This window comes from Chrysochloris asiatica, unplaced genomic scaffold, assembly GCF_000296735.1.
Source record: "Chrysochloris asiatica unplaced genomic scaffold, ChrAsi1.0 scaffold00042, whole genome shotgun sequence".
Lineage (NCBI taxonomy): Eukaryota > Metazoa > Chordata > Mammalia > Afrosoricida > Chrysochloridae > Chrysochloris > Chrysochloris asiatica.
The window spans coordinates 7,980,746-7,996,582 of NW_006408560.1; the positions used below are offsets into that span (position 1 = coordinate 7,980,746).

The 15,837-nt window shown below is 38.2% G+C and overlaps 1 protein-coding gene across 2 annotated transcripts in view; it reads left to right on the plus strand.

Annotated features, from left to right (window-relative positions):
• PIP5K1A (phosphatidylinositol-4-phosphate 5-kinase, type I, alpha) overlaps nt 1–15,837 on the plus strand; it is a 45,199-nt gene that overhangs the window by 10,474 nt on the left and 18,888 nt on the right. The window contains exon 2 of one of the 2 annotated variants that reach the window (XM_006861406.1): nt 14,223–14,254. In XM_006861406.1, coding sequence (XP_006861468.1) covers nt 14,223–14,254 — 32 coding nt within the window. Of the gene's footprint in view, nt 1–14,222; nt 14,255–15,837 lie in introns of those variants that run through there. The other variant, XM_006861407.1, reaches the window with a different exon arrangement.

A 15,837-nucleotide genomic window follows, 5' to 3' on the forward strand; every position in this document is an offset into this window, starting at 1 on the left:
TTTTTTTTTTTTTACCCCTTTTCACTCACAGTTTATTGTGATATCTGGCACTGTAGGATAAGTACTGGACTTTTACAGTAAGGTTGGCAGTTCAAATCTACCAGCTGCTCCTTGAAAAACCTATACAGGATCACTATGAGTTGGTACCAACTTGATAGCACGAAACAACAACAATGAAGATACATAAAAGGAATATATATAGTAGTCTGTCTTATGGCTGCACTGTAATTTGTATTACTAGTTTTGTATTGTTTTTATTTAAATTCTCTTCAGTTATAGCTGTTACAGACAATGTTGCAATAAACATCTTAGGATGTTTTTGTCACTTTATTGATTATTTCCTAATGATGAAGTCTTAGGAGTGGACTGCTCTGTCAAATTATACTGTTGTTATTAAATACCATTGTCGATTCTGACCTGTAGCGACCCTGTATAGGGTTTCCAAGGAGCAGCTGGTGAGCTTGAACCACAGAGCTTGCAGTTCAGAGGACTTTGTAGTCTGGCGCATTAACCCACAGCGCCACACCAGGACTCCCAAATTATACAGGTGGTTATGGTTATGTGCCGTGGAGTCGGAACCAACTCATAGTGACCCTGTACAGGGTTTGCGAGGCTGTAAATCTTAACGGGCGCATAAAGCCTCATCTTTCTCCCGCAGAACAGCTGGTAGTTTTGAACTGCTGACTTTATAAAGTTCGCAGCCCGATTCGTAACCACTACATTTCCAGAGCTCCTTCCAAATTATACTTAGAGGGCTTTAAAAAGTTTGTGGAAATTGTAATTAAAAGATAAAAGAATTCTTCCACAAACTTCTTGACACTGCCTCATATTTATTATTATTTTTAAAAATTGTGGTTTGAGTGAAAGTTTATAAAGTAAATTCATTTTTCATTCAACAATTTATACACATTTTATTTTGTGTAATATTAGTTGCAATTCCCATAAATAGCAGCAGTACTCTTCACATTTCTTTCCTGGGTTTCCGATGGCATCTTGTTTTATTGCACTTCACAGATTTTGCATTGTTTTCAAATAGAAGGTTTGTGGCAACCTTGTATTGGGTGTGTTTATTGGGACCATTTTCGTAACAGCATGTGCTCACTTTTTGTCTTTTTGTCACATTTTGGTAATTTTCAACAGTATTTCCGACTTTTAAATAATTCTACTGCACACTTAGAGGCCTACAATATAGTATAAACATAACTTTTATAAGCACTGGAAAACCCAAAAAATTGGTGTAATTTGCTTTAATGTGATAATTTCTTTATTGTGTGATATAGAACTGAACCTGCAGTGTTGCCAAAGTATGCCTGCATTTTTTTGAAAGGCTTTTGTTGTTAAGTACCATGGAGTCGGTTCCTACTCATAGTGACCCTGCACAGGGTTTCCAAGGACTGTGCACAAGATTTCCAAGGCTATAAATCTTGACGGGAGCAGAATGCCACATCTTTCACCCGCGCTGGTAGTTTCAGAACTGCTGACCTTGAGGTTGGCAGAGCTCCTTTTGTTAGACAGTGTCAAATAGCCCTCTAAGAGTGTCCTCAACTAAAATGTATTTGTATACTTTTTTGTTTGGTTTTAAAGGTTAGAATCTTGCACACAAAGAAGTCTTATTCCTGAATTTTTCTTTGCAGTCTGAAATTATTTCAGGGTAGAATGGTTTGGGTACAAGTTTTGTGATCATTCATGGAATTTTTCTGTCAGACTTGTTATTTTCTCATTTCTTGCATATTTGTCTAGAACTGCAAAAAATCATCTCATATTTGATTATATGGTACTAGGGATCAGGCCAGGTCCTAGTCTTAATTTTAAATCTTAGAGTACTTTAAATATATTCTTAATCTACTATAAGCAGGTAGAATCTCAGAAATAAGTGATAACTTTCTTTTTTTCCTCATTTAGGTTTCAGCTTATTATGCTGTGGGGTCAACCTTAAGAGAGGTAGATCTGATGTGTATCTGTGCTGAAGAAAACTGAAGAAAGCATGAGCTCACAGTAACTAGCAGCCAGCTCCTCTTCCCCATAACAATTGCAGACATTTTTGTAGCAGTAGTTCATGCATTCTTCTCCTGAGAAGGCTGTGGCTGTCTCACAAGCATTATTTGACATAGCTTCCATATTGCTTTTCCTTCTTCCTCCAAAAAAAATGCAATTGTAACATACAAGTATCTTTTCTCACAGATCTAAATTATGATATGAATCATTCAACTGTGTTTTATCATCCTATATCTTTGCTTCCTTTGCTTCAGTAAACTCAGCTTTTTTCCTTTTTCCTTTCTGTTGCACTTCTCATTTCCCTTGACCCTTTCTACCTGTAGAGGGGTTTATAATGATAATAATAATTGTTAGCATTTATAGAATATTTATTATATGTTAAATACTACACATGAATTATGGTGTTTAATTCTTATGACAGTCCTCTGAGGTATGTGTTATCCCTCCCCCACCCCCCCCCCCATTTTATAGATGAGGTAACCAAGGCCTAGAGATGTTTTAATCTATCTGCCAAGGTTACTTAGTTAGTAGTTAGTAAATGGTGGGTCCAGTATACAAACTTAGATGTTTTGATTTCAGACTGAAGCCCACTTTTCTACCACTATGCTGTTGTTACTGCTTTCCTCACTAATCTGAAAGTTGAAAGTGTTGTGTGAACTAATTTGACTTTAAGCCAGATTAAATAATTTGTTGATGCATGGGTACTTACTGTTCCTTGGCGAAGGAGGAGTATATAATATAAAAGGGAACTTTATCATCTGTCCTAAAAGGCAACAAAAATCAAACCTTTTCTGCAAATATGCAAAATTATTAATCATTTTTTTCCAGAAAATGTTTTAAAATTCAATGTGAATTTATGCTAAGGATTAATACTTGAATTTGAAATCAATTCCAAGGTCCCTAAAAAAAAAAAAAAAAAAAACCCACAAAAGAGTTTGCCTATCAATAATGCTTTTTATTTGTTGTTGTTGTTAAGCACTTATGAGTCTGTTCTAACACATAATGTGACCTATTTAGGGTTTCTGAGGAGTAACTAGGGAACTTGAACCACTGACCTTGCGGTTCAAACCAACTTTGGATTCCAGCACATTAGCCCAGGGAACCACACTAGGATTCAGATGATTGGAATTCTTTTTTTTTTTTTTTTTTTTCTTTAAGTTTGTTAATTGGTATTACAGAGACAAAAAAGTACTTTTAGCTACTAGGGAAGACCTTGACATCTGCAAACTGTAGAACTGCCCTTTTAAGTATCAGATTCAATAAGATAGTTTTTGCTCTGGTTCAGAACAAGGATGATCTCTAAAGAAGTGAAAGGTACTTTCCTACTATTTTTGCTGACATTGATGACTGCTGTCAGATGAAAAGAGTGTACCCAAAACCAAACCTACTGCCATCAAGTCCATTCTGACTCATAACAACCCTATAGGACAGAATAGAACTGCTCTTTAGGTTGTACAAGGCTATGAAGCTTTATGAAAGTAGACTGTCCTTTTTTTTTTTTTTTTTACCATGAAGTAGCTGGTGGGTTCAAACTGTAAACCTTGCAATTAGCCACATAAAGCTTTAAACTCTACTGTGTCACCATGGGTCCTGAATAGAGTGTAGTTATTTAATTTCATTGAGAGGACCTAAAAGAGAACTATGATTTTAGTCCTTTATCAGTGAAAACGAAAACTAGATTTTCTTGGGAAGAATATTTGTGTTTGTATTGTTCACTAGGAGTCCTGGTATGGCGCTGTAGGTGTGGCACTGTACTATCAGGTCAATTTGAACCATAAGGTCAAAGGCTCACACTCAGTAGTTGCTCCTTGGAAACCCTGTATAGGGTTGCTATGAATTGGAACTAATTCTATGACACTTAACAACAACATTGTTCATTAGCAGTACTGGATTTATTTAATTTATTACATCATACTAGTTCCCTTTCTTGTCCCAGGTTGCCAGGAAATTGGAAACCAAAGGTGGTTTAGAGGAAAGAGGCCACTTGTGCTCTGTAATTTTGAGTGTATCCCTTAATCTCTCTGTTCCTCTGTATTCTTATTTATTAAAAAGGTTAGGGTAAAAATCATCAGCGTTCCTTTCTGAATGATAGTTTCCCCCTTTTGATATAAATGGTTAAGGATCCTTGCTAGTGTGGAGGATTAGGCATTGAGCTGCTAACTACGAAGTTGGAGATTTAAACCCACCAGCTGGTACAAAGATTAAGTCCCAAAAATCCTACTCTGCCCTGTGGGTCACTGTGAGTTGGAATCACCTCAGTGGCAGTGGATTTGTTTTGGTGTACATGATTATTGATCTGTTGACTTATAACTGCATTTGCAGCTAAAGGAGCTAAGTTCTCAGCTTCATCTATTTAAAAATCAGTTTTCATTAGCAGCTATAGATGCTTACCCAGACTGAGCTTGACCCAGATGACCTTGCCAGAATGAAAAAAAAAAAAAATTTCCAAAATGAGTACACTCTTGCTCTTCTAGGTCTTTTGTGTTCTTTCTTCTTTCATGGAGGGGAATTGGGTGCTAAGTTACTGTGGTTGGTTCCCTATCATCTGACCCATTAAAAAATAAGTTGTTTGAAACATTATTGTTTGTTTTTCTATGCAGCCTGTTTTGGCTTTATTTTTCAGCTTGCAGTAAAGCAACATAAGATAATTGCTTAGAATGCTTCTTGGTACATGGCTTATTAATAAAGTTGGAGTCCCACAGTCATGAAAGGAACAAATTGTGGGTATGAATTGGAAATTTACTAGGATATAAAAATAATTTCAGTAATAGAAGTTCTACCTTAATGCTTACTTTTCCCTAAGAAAAACTTTCAGAAAGAAGTCAGCTGAGATGAAGATATTTAATTATTCAGATTTGCTTTCTAAACTTAATATCCCCCTAAACTTTATGATGAAAAAATTGGGGTGCACAAAAATAGAATAGTATAATAAACCTCCTTGTACTCATCACCTAGTTTCAACATTTTGCCCAACATTTTTCCATTTTCATTGCATGTATACTTTCCCAATCTCTACTTCTGGAATATTTTGAAGCAAGCCCAGTCCTTATGTGATTTTTTTCCATAAATACTTCAAAATGTATTTCTACAGATAAGGACTGTGTGTGTGTGTGTGTGTGTGGTAAAGGGATTTTTAACATAATTACATCTGGAAATTTTACAATACTTGTTTAATTAATTTTGTGATTCCTGTCTCAGAAATATGCTTTTATGGAGTTTTGTGTGTTTTTTCTCACATTGGTGGATATGTCTCACAAGTTCATAATTTTTTCTCATTTGGTGTGTACGTCTCATAAGTCTGTAAGTGAAAAATAGTTGCCATTCGTAGTGGTTACGAATCGGGCTGCGAACCTTAAGGTCAGCGGTTCGAAACTACCAGCCGCTCCGCGGGAGAAAGATGAGGCTTTCTACTCCCGTAAAGATTTATACCCTCGGAAACCCTGTACAGGGTTGCTATGGGTTGGAACCGACTAGATGGCACTTAACAACAACAACAACATAGTATTGTTTGGAGGGCCAAATGAAATGTTTATATGCTTTTAATTATTGTTGTTGTTGTTAAGTGCCGGTGAGTTGGTTCTCTGACTCATAGTGACCCTCTATGGGGTTTCTGAGGAGTGGCTGGTGAGCTTGAACCACTGACCTTGCGGTTCAATCCAACTTGCAGTCCAGCACATTAACCTGCATTGTCATACCAGGACTGCAGCTTTTAAAGTCCTATACAAATATAAATTATTTGTTCAGAGAAATAACCTTTCTTAAAATGTATCACATTTTCAGTTTAGTCTTAGAGTCAACATAAAGGATAAATTAAAAAATGTAGAAATGCATGGGGAAAGTGATGGGGGGAAAAAGCAACAAATAATTTAGCATTGAACTCTAATGCTGAGGTGTATTAAAAATGAGCCAGTGAGAAATTGGTCTAGGTTCCTCTCTGTAGTATTTATAGTAAAGCTGTTAGGCTATATGCTGAGTGTAAGGATACCTACTCCTCTTGGTAATGTGCTTTCCTATCTTGTAGCTTCAAATCCACCACCTGCTCCTTGGAAACCAACTTGATGGGACTTAACAACAACAACATCTTGTAGCTTATGTCACATTTCCTAGTGTGGACTGATGATATGTAGACATTTTAATAGTGATCGTTCAGAGTTTTGGGCTTGGATGGGAAGAGGTAGGTCCCAAAATCACTGGATTGCAGAGTCAATTTGAACCGCAAGCTTGACAGTTCAAACTCACCAGCCGCTCCTCGGAAACCCTATTCTGGGTTGCTATGGGTCAGAACCGACTCGATAGCACTTAACAACAACAACAAAATGTATACACACACATTCAGTCCCCACTTGGAAAGAGAAGTTTGTGGGATGATAATATTTTTCACAGAGATGCTAGAAAACAAATTTTCTACTGTAGAATATTCTGGTCTTATCCATAGGGATGAATCTAATTCTCCTTAAACATTGCCAAACTGACATTACCAAGCCAAGTGTTGCGCTCCTAAGTTGGTTTCCTTTTTTTTTTTTTTTTTCCTCTCCCTGCTCCCCTTTTTCTGGCATTGTCTCCCATAATTATAAAATGCTTAGGGACTTACAGAAGAGAAGGTATAATAGTGAAATAAACAGGTGCATGGCCTTCGGTATGGATTTCATCTCAATGTAAAGAAAACAAAACTCACCACTTGACCAATAAACAACATTCTTATCAATGGAGAAAAGATTGAAGTTGTCAAGGACAACTTCAGTGGATCAACTATCAACACTCACGGAAGCAGCAGTCAGGAAATCAAATGACATATTAGTGTTGAAGAGCAAAGATGTCGGCTTGAGGACTAAGGTGCGCCTGACCCAAGGCATGGTATTTTCAGTAGCCTCACTTGCATGCGAAAGCTGGACAGTGAATAAGGAAGACCGAAGAAGAATTGATGCTTTTGAATGTGTTGGAGGAGAATATTGAAAGTGCCATGGGCTGCCAAAAGAACCAATAGATCAGTTCTGGAAGAAGTGCAGCCAGAGTGCTCTTTGGAGGCCAAGATGGCCAAACTTCGTCTCTCATACTTTGGACATATTGTCAGGAGGGAGCAGTCGCTGGAGAAGGATATCATGTTTGGTAAGGTGGATGGTCAGAGAAGAGGAAGACTACCAACGAGATGGATTGGCCAAGTGGCAGCATCGATGGATTCAAGCATGGCAACAGTAATGAGGTTGGCCCAGGATCGAGCCAGTGTTTCGTTCTGCTGTTCATAAACTCACTATGAGTCGGTACCAACTCAATGGCACCTAACAACAACAACAACAACAACATAGTCCTGGATTTCTGGTGTGGCACTGTAGGGTCAGCACTGGACCGTGAACCACAAGTTCAGCAATTCACATCTACCAGCTGCTCCTAGGAAACCCTATACGGGATTGCGATAAGTCCGAACTGGCTTCACGATGGCACTTCACAACAACAAAACAGTCCTGGTATTCTTTAGTCTCATGAACTTCTTCAGTAGGCATTTTCTCCTGGCCTTGGGCCAAATGGTCTTTTTTTTTTAAACATTTTTTGTGGTTTGGGTGAAAGCTTACAGATAAATTTGTTTCCATTGAATAATTTATACATGTTTTGTGACATTAATTTCAACCCCTCAGTGTAAAAGTACTATTATCACTTCCTCCTGTGTAATAGTTTGTTATCTTTTCTGCCCATGTCTTCTGAAATTTGTTTTTAAAAAAAATGCTCACCTTTTGGTTATGTGGGTTGACTGTTCAGAGGAACATTTTCCTCATAAATATTACTGTTCACTTTGTAGGCCTACTTTTTGGCTGAAAGGTGATTCCTGGGAGTAGGTTACGTTCCAGTTTGAAAGAGTGTCGAAAGATGCTTCCACCACCAGTCTCTTTTTTCTTTTTTTTTGGAGAGAGAAAATATCTTTATTCTGAGTATCTTTGTACTCAGTGACCCAGTTACCAATTTGGGTTTCTTTTTTAAAGCTTTTATTGTGAATTGAGTGATAGTTTGCATGGGAGAAACATTGGTTTTACTCTCATCCTATAAAATTTTATTTCATTGCGATGATTACAATCCTCTCCATCATTCAACAGAATTTGCTTCTATTACCTCTTTTTTTTTTTTTTAACGTACACAAAAACACTCAGGAATATATATAATCATTTTAACAACCAAAGGGCACATTCTGCAAGCCTGCCTCTTGGCTGCCAGCACTTTCTCTTTCCATGAGTCTGGAGTCCTCATCATCTTTGCCTCCATCTCTGGTGTTGCTGTTTCTCTGGATAGGGTCCTGTATGTCATCTGTGCTCTTAGATATTTCATTCTTTGGGTGACTATTGTAAATGGTATTGCTTTCCTAATTTCCTTTTCAGCGCTGTCATTATTAGTATAGAGGAATCCAACTAATTTTTTTATGTTGATCCTGTACCCTGCTACTTGGCTGAATCTTCTAATTAGTTCTAGTAGCTTTTTTAGCTGAGTCTTTGGAGTTTTCTATGTATAGGATAATATCATCTGCAAACAGAGTTTTACTTCCTCTTTGCCAATTTGTATAACTTTAATTTCCCTATCTTTCATTATACCTCTTGCTAAGACTTCCAACACAATAATGAATAGGATTCCACCAGTCTCTTTTTTATGATTTTGAATTTTCTGCAGTTTTCTCCCACTCTGTTCAGGACTTTTATTGTGATCCCTACCAGAGGGGTGGGTTGTGGTAGTACCATCTAGTTCTTCTGGTCTTAGGCTAATGGAGGCCGTGGTTCATGCGGTCCTTTAGTCCTTGGGACAAATTGTTTGATCTTTGACTTTTTTTTTTTTTTTTAGTACTCTTCTTTGCTCTTGACAGAAAGATACCATTAATTGTATTTTAGATGGTTGTTCACAAATATATGACTCCAGCTGTCCTCAAAGATTTTATTTTTAATGCCAACTGACCATGTTTCTCAAGACTGTGGTCTTCAAGCCCAATTGCAAGTGGTCAGATCTTAGTAGATGATACCAGGTTCTCTGTATGGCTCTTCATTGAATTTTTGGGCAAACCTGATCCAGTCATTGAAACTGGTCAAGTTCTCTAGGCTTTAATTTTGTTTTTTGGTTTGCTCTTCTGTCTTCTGTAATAAATAGGTTGACTCTCTTGGTTCATGTCCTAGGCAAAACTTCAGTCAAGAAAGTTCATGGTCTTTGTTGCTTCTTCTACTCTCTTGGTCAAAGTGTTATTTATACATTTTTCAAAAATGAAATTAAATTCATACAGATCAATATCCTAGTAGTGAGCCGAAATGGACTAATGTTGACCATTTTGAATCTATGTGTTGAGCAAATAACCGAGAAGCTGGATTATATGAAGAATAATGTTGCATCCGGATTGAAGTAAGACTCATCAGCAACCTGCGAAATGCAGATGATACAGTCTTGCTTGCTGGAAGCAAAGAGTGACTTAAAATACGTATTGATCAAGATCAAAGACTACATACAGTCTTCAACATGGATTGTACTTCATTGTAAGAAGACAAAAATCGTCACAACTGGACCAATAAACAACATTCATATAAGTGGAGAAAAGATTGAAATTGTTGAAGACTTTGTTTTGCTTGGATCCGAAATCAACACTTATGGAAGAAGCATCCAAGAAATCAAATGATGGTATTACGTTAGACAAATCTGCTGCATAATAAGACCTCTTTAAAGTGTTGAAGAACAAAAGATGTCAGTTTGGGTACTAAGGTGTGCTTGATCCAAGCCATGGTATTTTCAATAGCCATGTAAGCAGTGTGAAAGTTGAACTATGAATAAAAAAGAACTTTGAAGAATTGCTGCAGTTACAGTGTTGGAGAAGAATATTGAAATTACCATGGACTGCCAGAAGAACAAACCAATCTGTGTTGGAATTAGTACATCAAGAATGCTCCTTAGAAGCTTTTATGGTGAGACTTCGTCTCTCATACTTTATACATGTTTTCAGGAGGGACCAGTTCATGGAGAAGAACATTGTGTTTGGTAAAGTTGGCGGGTCAGCAAAAAAGAGGAAGATCAATAAGATAGGTTTTCACAGTGACAGTAGCAGTGGGCTCAAACTCAATTCTGAGGAGGATGGTGCAAGACTGGGCAGTGTTCATTCTGTTGTGCATGGGGTCACTGAGTCAGAGCTGACTCTGGTACTTAACAATAGCACAAGCTAGACTAGTTAAAATAACTGTTATTCAAATTTATGTGCCAACCAGTAATGCCAAAGATGAAGAAATGATCACTGTGAGTTGCAGTTGACTCAATGACAGTGGGTTTTGATTTTTGCAGTTTGAAATTGATGTAACCTAATCAAGATGCATTGCTAATTACTGATGATGGGACTGTGAAATTTAGAAATAAAGAAGATTAGTTGTTAGAAAATAATACCTTGGTGATAGAAATGATGCCAAAAATCATGATAGAATTTTACAAAACCAACTACGTATTCATTACAATAGTTTCTTTTGGTAACATTAATGGTGACCATACACTAGCTGAAAGGTAACAAAATGGAACTTAATATTGCCTCTTGTTTCTCTCAGATCCCCTCTGAACCCTTTTCTCTGAAGTAAAAGAGAAAGAGATAGGCCAGGTGCTGACCAAGGAATCTAGAACTGATGTTTATCTTCAATTCAACTCAAAGCACACTGCAAGCCTGCCTCCTGGCTTCCTCATTGAGAATCATACTCTATAGTTTAGCTGTGTGAGAGAGAGAGAGAAAGTGGGGAATACTGAAGGTTTTGGGAAGAGTCTAGTACTTTGGGATGCTAATTGGAATTTGATGTAGATGTAAGTAATTGATCATTAGGCCTTGCTATGGGTCTAACAAGGAGCTCTGGTACCGTAGTGGTTATGAATTGGCTGCTAACCTCAAGGTCCGAGGTTCGAAACTACCAGCCGTTCTGCGGGAGAAAGATGAGGCTTTCTGCTCCCATAAAGATTTACAGCCTCAGATACCCTGTGCAGGGTATTTATGAGACGAAATAAACTCCATGGTACTTAACCAACAATGGGTCTAACATTGCTTTTGCATTAGAAATCCCATTCTAATCTAGTAGTATCTAAATTTGTCTGACTTCAAGAAGAGTGAGAAATAGGATCAGTACAAAGCTGAGTCTTATGAGGTTGAGGGCAAATATATATCCACTCCAGTGTTTTTACCATTTCTGATACCAGCCATTTTCCCCATGGCACATGCTGCTTCTCTGCTGAATATAGTAATTGCTATGGCCACACACTACTCGGTGATTCTGTGGCTTACTAGGCTGTAACTCAGAAGACACCATATTGTTTATCAATCAGGACAACTTCCAACCAAGATGGTTCTCAACTCCTTTTGACTTTGCCTATAGACCCTTCTATCAGCATGCCAGCCAACAACCCTTCTCTTGACCACACCAGCTGATGGCCCTTCTATTTACCACACCAGCCAATAGCTCTTTTCTTGGTGACACCAACTGGCCGAGCTTTCTATAGTTGTGTCAGCCTGCAGACTTCAAGGCTTCTGCACTGATTAGACAAGTGTTACAATATTTTAGCAACAGTGACAAGTGCCTAAAGGTACCCCACTCAACTAACAAGCCTCTTGTCTGAAGGTACTCAGCTCTTTCTCTCACTTTGGGTCAGAAAGCCCACTACAGTCATCTGCTGGTCCTGTGATTCTCACTGCTCATACTGTTGCAGCCATTTCTCCACTGCTGGGTTGGCTGTGTTTATTGCCATTTCTCCTCTGCTCACATTTTCTTCAGTGTTACAGCTTTCTCTCTCTGTCGCTCCTGGGTCTAAGAGCTTATCAGCACAGGACATACTCTCCTCCAGATTCTCCTTATTAACAATGAGGTCCTCCTTAGCCTCTGTGAGATTAGGTTTGCCCTTTATATTTCAATTTCAAGGTATGGTCCTCCCAGCCAGACCAGGAATTGTGCAATACCCTCATAAACCACAATCACTCAATTTGTATAGTAGTTGACCAATTCTCTCAAGGTCACTTAGTCCTTTTGGGTGTGTGTTGTGGCGCTATAGGATAAGCACTGGAACTGGACTGCTAATGTTGGTGGTTTAAACTCACCAGCTCTTGCTTGGAAACCCTATACAGGATTGCTTTGAGTTGGAACCAAATCAGCAGCACTTAACGTGTGCATAATATACTGACCACAGTTGTAAAATTGTGGCCTAGGCAACAATTTTGGCAGAATTATAAACCCAAGGCCAGAAAGGCCATATATGAGAGAAACCCATTGGACAGCACACATGTAGCAACAAATTTATATAGCACTTTCTAAGTACCTAAAATATTTAGGTTTTTCTTATTTAATCTTCACATAAGCTTTCTGATAGAAATTCTTCTTCTTTTTAGTTATGTAGAGTAAGTTGCCTGATGTAACATAGGGTGTTGACTCAGCTGAAAAGCTTGTAAAATAAATTCAACAATGTTTTGTTGACACCTTAGATATTATAAAGTAAGTAGCAATTTTGATCATAAAATCTGTGTTGACCTGGCTTATTGTTCCTTGGAAGCTTGGCTTATGGTGTCATTCCTAAATTTACCTAGTTTTTCATCTAGCTGAAGTCAAGCAGATTGAAGATGAATCATCCTAAAAAAAAAACCACACCCCCTGCCATTGAGTCTACTCTGACTTATAGCGACCCTATCAGATGCAGAACTGCTCAGGGTTTTCTGAGACTATAAATCTTTACGGGAGTAGAGAGCCTTTCTCCTGTGGAGTGGCTGGTGGGTTTGAGCTAACCTTGCAGTTAACAGCCCATGCTTGTCCCACTGCACTACCAGGGCTCCTTCATTTTAGAAAAGGCATAGATTATTGGGTTCTGCTGGAGAGAGGTAGTATTGAAAACTGGTCAGTTTTTCCAATTTGCTGAGTCAATTCTATGCAGCTTATCTTTCAAACAGCTAGATGACATTTCTCTTGCTCATTTTTTGGGGGTGGTGGTGCAATGTTGGAGGAGGGATAAAAACCATCTGTTACCTTGTTTTGGCACTCTGCCTCATTTTGAGGAAGACATTTGCTGCTCTGCTTTTTAACACCATAAGTCTATGGCCATTAATACTAAGGGCTATCTAGTCTCTTCTAAGCCCAGTTGTATTCTGAAATTAAGTGGCCTTTAATTATTTGACTTAAGCAGTCATAATTAGAGAGCTTTATCTGATTGACCTTTGTGTCTGTTTCTGCTTTACCAATAATCACCATATATGGATAGAAACTTAGGTATTTCTGTTCATTAGATTAATTTATATTATTGAGTACCCATTCCAGTTGGGTTCCTTTTAGATTTTTTTTAATATAGCTAATCTTTTTTCCATTTGAAGCCTTTAGATCTAAGTTGAAGTGATATCTCAGTCTTTCTAGATAAAGACCAACTTTCTTCAGCATGAGGGGAAGGAAGTCCTGTCTCTTACCATGCTTTGAACATTATAGAGATGGCAAATCCTTCAGAGTTGGTTTAACCTTTCAGAGCAGATTTTCTGTGGATATGATCTTTAGGCACTTTCTAAATATCCTTTTTTTTGCAGTCTTTCCTAAAATAAATCTAATAATGTTGTTGTTAAAATGCTGTCAAGTCAGTCCTATTCATAGCGATCCTGTATAGGATTTCAAGGGAGCCACTGGTGGGTTTGAGCCACCAGCCTAGTGGTTAGCCTTCCAGGACTGATTTTTGCTGTCAGCTCAATAGGAATTTGATGGTTTAAAATTTACTTACTAAGTATTTATTCCGTGTAGGCATGAAAGGTTAAGTCTGTGGTTAAATGTCACAATTATTATTTATGATTCGATACATAGGCATAAAAAGTTCTTACTTTTAGCTCTAAAAGCAAAAAAATATAAATCAAGCCCCATACTTCCCAATGAGTCTAGAGTAAGTCTTAAGCCCTTTCTCTTTCAGCCATGATGTCACATGTGACCCAGGGCTTTACTGATTAAATATACCAAGAACAGAGTTATATTTCCCAGAGAAAATATTAATACATGAGTAAGAAAAGAGGCTACACAAAAATGGAATTTGCATAATGACTCTATGAATGTGGCAGCAGAGGAGGAGGAGTCAGTATTTAACATTCCCGTCCAAAAGAATCTGGTATCACTGAGCAAAGAGGCAGCATCTTGTCATGTTTGGTTTGGTTCAAACTCTGATTCTTTTAGTGTGTGTGACAGATTGTATAAGTAGTGTATATATACTTGTAATTATATTATTATTATTATTTTTTTTAACAGCATCTGGAACCAAGAGACCCATGGCATCTGAGGTGAGTTTCGTATTGATTCTGAGATAGGATACCTGTTTATGATATTCTTACTTCCCCTCTGCTGAGGTTTTGGAAGTTTTTATATCTAGGATAGAAATTACACAAGCCAACAAAATCAAACCTGTTACCATCAAGTTGTTTCAGACTCCTGACAGCCCATGTGTTAGAAGATAACTGCTTCATAGGGTTTTCATGATTGTAATCATTATGGAAGCAGATTGCGAGGTCTGTCTTCTGGGTGCATTCAAATTGCCAGCCTTTAGGTTAGCAGCCAATTGCAAATTGATTATGCCACCCACAGACCTGAAATTATACAACTCTGGTGTGGCACTCGCTGTGAGTTCATGCATTGGACTGCAAGGTCGGTTTGAACTGCAAGGTCGACAGTTCAAATTCACCAACTGCTGCTTGGAAAACCCTATATAGGGTTGCTATGAGTCAGAACTGACTCTATGGCACTTAAACAACAACAGCCTTTATTGCAAAAATATGAGACACTAACCATTTCTCCCATGTAACTCCACTGGGTTCAGTAATTCATTGCAATTGCTACACAGAACCCAGACAACATACTCATAGGAAATTGTTGTTGTTAAGTGATGTCAAGTCAGTTCCGACCCACAGCGACCCTGTATAGGGTTTCTGAGGAGCAGCTGGTGAGCTTGAACTGCTGACCTTGAAGTTCAAATGGCTTTGCAGTCTGGTGCATTTACACATGGCGCCACACCAGGACTCCATTAGTGAAAATAACATGTAATAATTCGGGGTCAGAAATGCTTAGGGCACAGGTTGGTCCAGCTGAAAAATGCCCATAGCATGCACCACTCCATCATAAGCTTCAGCCTGAAGGCACTTGGCTCTAGCTCTTTGGGTTAGCAAACTTTCCTGCAATTAAGTAAGTGCCTGGAGGCACCCCACTCTACCTGCAAGAGTCACTCTGCTTTGTGGACCGGGAAGTCCACTGCTCTGGTTCTTGGTTGTACTGCTGCTGTTCCTATTCTTTCTTTCCCTGTGGTGAGGAGATTCAATGCACAAGGGTCTCAGGGTCCAAAGGACAAGCTCCACTCCTTGCATTTCTTCTTTGATGATAGTAAGATCCCCCTCCTGCTTCTGAAATTGCTCATTTTAAGTACATGCTAGAGTTTCAAGTTTTTACAATTACTGTTAACTCTGCTAACATCCAGCTGAATCATGCCTTCCTATTATCTAGTGTCTTCTCCCACCTTCTCTTTCCCAGACCCTGAAGGACAGAAATGTTGTTTGGTAGGAATTATAGACTATGACAAGAGAAATTCAATAATAAACCACAATTATGAACATTATTAATAGCTTACATTTATTGAGCATTTTTTGAATATACCAAAGACTGTGGTAAGTTCTCTTTACACTGTTGTTATTGTGTGCTGTGTAGTTGATTTTGACTCATAGTCAGTTGTCCATACCAAAGCTATAATCTTTATGGAAACAAATTGCCATATGTTTCTACCACTGAGCAGCTGATGGGTTTTAGCTGATGACCTTTGGTTAACAGCCAGGTGCTTAATTGTTGTGCCACCAGGACACCTTTCCCTTTATAGATATTC